Source organism: Thalassophryne amazonica, chromosome 14 (assembly GCF_902500255.1).
Source record: "Thalassophryne amazonica chromosome 14, fThaAma1.1, whole genome shotgun sequence".
Lineage (NCBI taxonomy): Eukaryota > Metazoa > Chordata > Actinopteri > Batrachoidiformes > Batrachoididae > Thalassophryne > Thalassophryne amazonica.
In genome coordinates this window covers 89,153,360-89,160,552 of record NC_047116.1, presented here as the reverse complement: position 1 = coordinate 89,160,552, position 7,193 = coordinate 89,153,360, and the positions used below count along the sequence as shown (strand labels likewise).

Genomic DNA, 7,193 nt, shown 5'->3' with positions numbered 1-7,193 from the left:
CTTTTCCTTATTTTAACATTCAATGAAGGAATCAATCATCATGGTTTTAATTTACAGACAAACATCAAAGATTTCCTAAGAATCTTCTTTTTTTTTAACTTAAATCTATTTTAATTACAAGATATTTAATATAAGAAAAAACACATAAGGATTTTCTTGAATAAACTGCTGTGTGTAAATTAGCAGTTCTGATGTTCCTGACACACATCTACACTGTTCTGTGTTTTGGCCTGATGCCTTGTTTCTTTTGGCTTTAAAGTAATGGGCCTTTCACACTGAATCCTTCAGATGTATCAAATGCGTCACAAATCAGTCTAAAAAGCATTATTTTCAATGAGACGCGTTGCGTTTTAGATGCGTCAGATGCGTTGCGTCAAAAGCCGAGCTAAACCGACGCATCTGACGGGAGCGCGCATTGCCGCTTGTCAGCAGGCTGACGGAGTCAAAGTTCAATCCAGTCCAACTTCCGACTTGCTGAGCTGTGACGTACCTTTGTGTTGTCCAATAGGAACAACACGACGGGCCAAAACACGGAAGACGGTGGCAGAAACCACTGATCTCTACAAAATGGACAGTGCAGAAACCACTGATCTGTGCAAAACATACGTGTCACAGGACTCCTCATTTATGGAGCAGTTTTCTGAAGAAAAATCCTTCGAAATGTTTTTTGTTGTTGTTACCTCATTATTTCTGATTACTGTTAAAAAAAAGTTTAGAACACTTGTAATTAAAATAGCTAAATAAATCAATAAATGGTTCTTTAGAAACCTTTCGTCTGTAAATTAAAACCACCTGTTATTTCATATTATTTCATTTCTTGTTTAACATAAGGAACCCCGGACATTTATTTTTAGACAAAATAACATGGAAATTTGTACATTTTTTTTAAGTCTGGTAGATTATTTATCTCATTTTAACCAGAAAAACAGACACTGTAAATAAATACAAATGTTTATTATAAATGCAACAGGAAATAATTTAACAGTGACTGCAGTGTGATTGTAAAGTAGGATTTCTGTGACATAAACCTCATGATGATTTTTATATATATATATATATATATATATATATATATATATATAGTCATTTCAGCTTGTAATTTCGCCAAAATATGTAATTGCATTTAATGTTGCTATCAGGACAGAGTCATTTCTAAAATATGAATTTGAGCACAATAAGTGGAGAGCTTCTACCTGTGCAAATGTCTTTTGACTTTGATTTCGTGTACATTTTTAATGATCTGTTCATTTATTGTTAAAATATAAAATGAAACAGCTTTTTAAAAAATAATAAAATAGTTGCTGTTCAAAGAGCCTTTTATTTAGAAGCAGGTGATGTTCTGCTGGATTCTCGGGACCAGATGAAGGTCTCTTCTGCAGCTTTGAACTCTGGTGGTGTTGCTGAAAAGCAGAGATGTTTTCTTTCGACTGGACTTCGTGGTGTTCAGCTCATTCAGCTCATCAATGGAAGTTTGGTTGTGTGCACAGCAAATGTTCCTGATTGGGACAAATAAAAATATTTCTTTAAATATAAAGAAACACTAAACAGTTTATATATATATATATATATATATATATATATATATATATATATATATATATATAAAGGGGGAAAAAACGATGGAAAAAACGCCTGAAAAAATAAGTTATTTAAAGTTGAGCTTTTGTGGTGTCTGAAAAAAGCTGTAGCTTTATTTGGTAAAAAATAAAAAGACTGAACCATTTAGAAATTAAAGTGTTCACTCAGATCAACTGTGCTAAAAGGCTACGCTAACGTTAGCCAATCATTAAATCTTCAAAGCAGTTCAGTAAACGTCACGTTTTATTTTTAACATTATTCTCACCTCGATAAAGCTGCAGAACTAAACTCCGTTGGGCAAACTGGGGCTTTGCATATATCCAAAAAGTGGGAGATTTCGGACTGAGTGGGTTTGCTCCATCACCCTGGCCTGCCTCGCTCTGCCCAGTGATGATGCCTGAATGCCGGCTTCTCCGTGCGGGTCAACCTGCTGTCGTGGTTCGATCGATATCCCACCAAGTCGTCGGTCCTCCCTCGGTCGGCGGTTACTCCGAGGGAGTGAAAAAAAGCTTCTCCCAGCAGGGTGATGGGAGAATCGTTCTGCTGTTTTTTTGAAGCTTTTTTTGTGGTTCAGGCGACGCAAATTCAACATGGCGATCGCTGAACTTTTTCAGATTGTGCAAACGGTCAGAGTGTGACGTGGCAATCTCCACCCCCCACTTTTTTTTTTTTTTTTTGCCGCTTCCAAAGCGGCACGTCTGACGCCATGCGTTGGATCCGTCGGATGCGTTTTCCGATGGATCCGACGGATTCCCATGCGTTGACGGATTGGCCTGACGGATTCAGTGTGAAAGGCCCATAAGGCTGTAACAAAGATATTAATAAAACTATGGCTTTACTACACAAAATTTGGCGCTCAAAATGCAGGCAATAGTGTTTCAGAGCGGTATATATGTAAAAATTCAGCAGGGGAAGTTGGTCCCGCTCTCCCCTATCCTGCAGCACTCGGCACGCGACTCACTGCAAGGAGAACTTTAGCAGCTGTAGGAGAACTTTCCCCTCAGTGCTCGGTGCGATGCACATTGCAGGAGAACTTTAGCAGCTGCAGAACTTTAGTGGCTGCAGAACTTTCCCCCTAATGCTTTAGTGGCTGTACAAGAACCCCCCAAGAACTTTTCCCACATATGCACGATGAGCCACACCAGAGAACCTTTGTGCGCTGTCCCATGAAAAATGCACGTCATGAGAAACGGAGGGAAAAAAAACTGTGGTGTGAAATGGTGGACAATTTTCTTTTCTTGCCCTCAATAACAAATGATAGTCTGGTAGTGACTTTAATCAGCAAAAAAAGTGAGTCACGATTGACATCTTTAAATGGGTTGGACTGAGGTTGATGGGGAAAAAAAGATAATTTCTGTAGGTTGATTTTGGACCCACTGCAGGTCCACAATCAGAAATGATCATTTTCCTGTTACACGCTGTTGGAAACAGCGGAACGGACCAACTGTAGCGTAATTTTTTCATGCAACAGCGTAATGGGCCGTTATGCTGTTATAATGCTGGTGAGAACCCTGAACCCTGTGTGGTGCAAAATTGTATAGGCTCGTTTGTGAAAATAATAACTACCTAACTACCTGAAAATAACTACTACTCCAGATTTAATAAAATGTAGTTTCCACTATCAGAAATGATCAAGATTGGCTGTACCAGATGGAAACCCTCCATAGAAACGCAGCCTCTTTATCATTTATTGTAAACCAGAATCACCAAAACTATAGTTCATGAAGATTCATGACCATTTGACCAAGTGCCCTGCACACCATGTTATCATGGCACTGCTGCAACACGGCAAAGCTTGATCTTTCAAAATGCCACCATGAATAACCATGAATTTGTCAGTATGAAAGGTCACACATATGTTACAATGGCAGGACATGCCACAAAATGTAAATATGCCATGACATCACAGTGTCACAGTCTGAGCATAGCTGAAGAAAGTGTCAGGTGTGACAGTCACTCTGATCTTTATCAGCTTGTAAGTCTCAGTTTTCAGGTCATGTTTATTACCATGTCAGATGAAAACACGAAGCAATCTTCAGAAAAATGCATGTTCCAAATATAGATACATTTTGCGGCTCTCCCACATTTGGTGTCATGCTCACATTCTGTCTGCCGTCTCTCTCATTTGAGTACTCAGCCACAACACATCTACAAGGCATATTTCCACGCTGATTGACACTTTTTCTGATCAATATTGGAGTTGCCATTTTTGCACTTTGAAGCGGAGCGTAGTGAAGTCTTCCTGAGGTGCCGTCACATGCGACTCGATGCTTCAACAGGAAGGCAGAAGGTGGCATTCATGCAAGAAATTTAAATTTATTGGGAGAGCTCAGGAATTCACAAGATGCCCCATAGACTAGCCGGGATAACTGAATAAAATGCTTTACAAAAAACTGCACAGTCTGCACAGAAACACTGTCAATAGTCGCGCTTGCATTCATAAAATATGGACAGTGGTCGACTTCTTGGGTGTGAAACCAGACTGCTCCAGTAAAATGTAGCTGGGACTCACTCTTGTTAAGAGTGATTAATACTTGTAACTACCTTGGAGTGTAATTTTCTTGTAGCCCTTAGAATCCAGGCAGTCACCCTTTCATTTCCAGAAAGGGACAAGGCCTTTCTTGGAGTTATTACAGATGATTCCTGTCTCCCAGATTGAAAGAAAGATGGTTTGCAAGGCAAGAAGAACAGATCTCCCCCCACCTGAAGGAGATACCACAGATCCCTGGAGGTTTCTGGGTCCTCTGTGGTTTCAACACCTTTGCAGTCTCACTCATATTAGACGGTGTGCAGCTTAACTGGCGAATCATCAAATTTAAACATGGAATGTTGTGAAAAGTGCTTCATTATTTGTGTGATTTCTCACCTTGTATGATCAGACACAGTATTACATATCAAGTATTACCAATTCTCTTCTCTCAGACGAAGTCCATGAAGTTGTACGAGGCATGCCTGACGCTGCTGCAGGTCTATTCCAAAAACAACCAGAGCAGGAAGCGGAGTGACGCTGCAGCCGAGGAGGATCAGTACCAGGACCTGCTGCTCATCATGGAGCTCCTCACCAACCTACTCTCCAAGGAATTCATTGATTTCAGTGACAGCGGTAAATGGCAGTTTGATTACAAAGTCTAATCTGACCTTCTTGTTCTGGAGTGTTATCAGTAGCACCTTGTCCTAAATCCTCTGTGTCTGTATTCATGAAGGTGTTTGCTGATTGTTGACTTCGATAATGATGCGTTTACCACGTATCATTAACTTGGCAAGATGTTGTTAGACGGTTTTCTTAAAAAAGTAAAAAATTCTGCCTTCATCCGCTTTAGTTATTTTTGTGGTCTTTCAGTATTTTTTGTGTTGCTTAACTCATCAGTGCAGTCCCCCTTTTTTATGAATGTACCAAATTTGATTTGGCCACTCGTGATGTTTCTTCTATTTTTCCAGCCTAATTCTGACCTCCCTCACTTTCAGTCTTTTGATCTCATATTTATATTTCCAGTCAGCTCTACCAAATGAAAATTCAACATATGGAACAGACAAGACCTTTTTCTGCTTGAATTGGCTTTGAAATAATGAGGAAATAAGTCAACACCTAGCTACGAAATTGCTTGTCAGTCAGCTGTCCAATTACTTTAGGGCTTTAACTGTTGAGGGACTCTGTGAGTGAAAATGTCGGAATTCCTCAGTGGTCAGTGTTAAGGTATATAGCCAGTGTCCGAGCCAGTTGCTTTGTTTTATCTCCGGAAGCAAAAATTTATACTGTGTCCATACACTTATGTCACTGACTGGATGTTCCCACTGTCTTGGATCTCGTGTTTACTAGGTGACGATGTGTTTCGGGGCCAGGACCAGGGCTCACTGGCCTCCAGTCGAACAGTATCTGCAGCAGATGTGGTTCTCTACGGTGTCAACATCGTCCTTCCACTCATGTCTCAGGACCTACTGAAGGTAACACGACACAAAGGGGTATTCACTCATATGCAGAACTTGAGGACTTTATTCAGAATGATGTATGCAATCTGTTGCACTTCAGACATTCATCAAACTAAATCTATGACTGTCAAATGTTTGAATTCAACACTGTGTTGTTTTCCAGTTCCCCTCTTTGTGTAACCAGTACTACAAGCTCATCACCTTTATCTGTGAGATCTTTCCAGAAAAGATCCCACAGCTGCCTGAAGAGCTCTTCAAGAGCCTGATGTTCTCCTTGGAACTGGGAATGACCTCGTATCCTCTCACTCTGTCGTTGTGTGGTCATAGAGGTGTAGGCAGTGTTTATGCATGTGAGTGTGCAAGTACTGTATTTAAACTATATTTCAAATATTTTGGCACCAACTTAATGTTCATTCAGTAGTTTATAGAAAAACTTCACATCCTTCTCTGAGTTTTGTAAAGATATCGAACGAGCTAATGTACATGCTAACATGTCTGCTGGTGATAAACATATCTAAGGTTTGCGGTATATTTTGTTTTTCAGCTCGGCAGGTGTTTTCTGCATGTAAGCTCTGTGTTGTGATGAAGTAGTTTGCGTGTACAAATCATTGACGTCATGAAATCAGAGGTGTCCGCGCAGAGGACACGTAGCCTCTCAAAGTACAGTGCTGTGGAAAGTCTTCGTCCCCACCTGATTTCTGCTATTTTTGTGTAAATCTTTTGTTTCATTTACTAAATTCCCAACACCACCAGTGACAGCCATCCCAGTTCAGGCAAATCATCCGTTTAATAGAACAGTTTCAGCAGTGGGATGTTGGTTTCACTCAGTAGTACACTATATCATAGTCAGAATTTCCACAATAAATGCAGTCTAAAATGGTTGCAAAGTAATTTCTAAAGCTCTGTAACTCAAAATATCCACAGCAAAGAGCCATTATCGCCAAGTGGAGACCTTGACGCAACAGCGAGTCTTCCGAGAAGTGGCCAGCTTGTCCAGGAAGTCCCATAAAAGCCAAGAATAATATGCAGTGAACTGAAAGCCTCTCTCATCTCATTAAGGCCCCTGTTAATGACTCCACTATCATCCACTCAGCAAAAATGGTATTTTTGAGAGAGACGAGGCAACAAAAAAAACCTTACTCCGAAGGGTCATGTAAATTTTACCTAAACTCACCTTGATCATCCAGTTAAGGGAGGTGTTTGGAAGACAGGGTTCCAAATAAATAAATAAAAAAACTAAAGAGAGATCCACAAAAAGAGCATCGTACCTGCAATCATCATCGTGGTGGCAGTGTGATGGTGCATGCTGTGAGCTTTAATCATCATAATCCATAAGCACATGAATAAAAATAAGTGTGTCTGGTCATCAATGTGAGTTGTAGCTCAGGTGAGTTTGTGTAGTAAGATAATAAGTCATAACATAAGAGCAACACCATTTAAAATTTAAGTCAAGATCCTGATTTGAACCACATTAAAGTGCGATGGAGGGACTTTTACACAGGCGGTTCAAACTCAAAAAGCTTCTACTGTGAAGAAAAAGTGCACCCAAGTTCCACCAGAGTGACACGAAACACTGAACTCCAGTTAAGAGAACAGTTTAAAGGAAATGCACAAAAATAGAAATAAATCAGGACTTTTTCCATCTTGGAACCCAAATCTCACTTCCTGTCCATCACAAACACCATTCC

The 7,193-nt window shown here is 40.0% G+C and overlaps 1 protein-coding gene across 1 annotated transcript in view; it reads left to right on the top strand.

The window, feature by feature from the left end:
- xpo4 (exportin 4) overlaps nt 1-7,193 on the top strand; it is a 151,850-nt gene that overhangs the window by 135,458 nt on the left and 9,199 nt on the right. Inside the window, exons 19-21 of the mRNA XM_034186115.1 lie at nt 4,501-4,681; nt 5,396-5,520; nt 5,669-5,799. Coding sequence (XP_034042006.1) covers nt 4,501-4,681; nt 5,396-5,520; nt 5,669-5,799 — 437 coding nt within the window. The remainder of the gene's footprint in view (nt 1-4,500; nt 4,682-5,395; nt 5,521-5,668; nt 5,800-7,193) is intronic.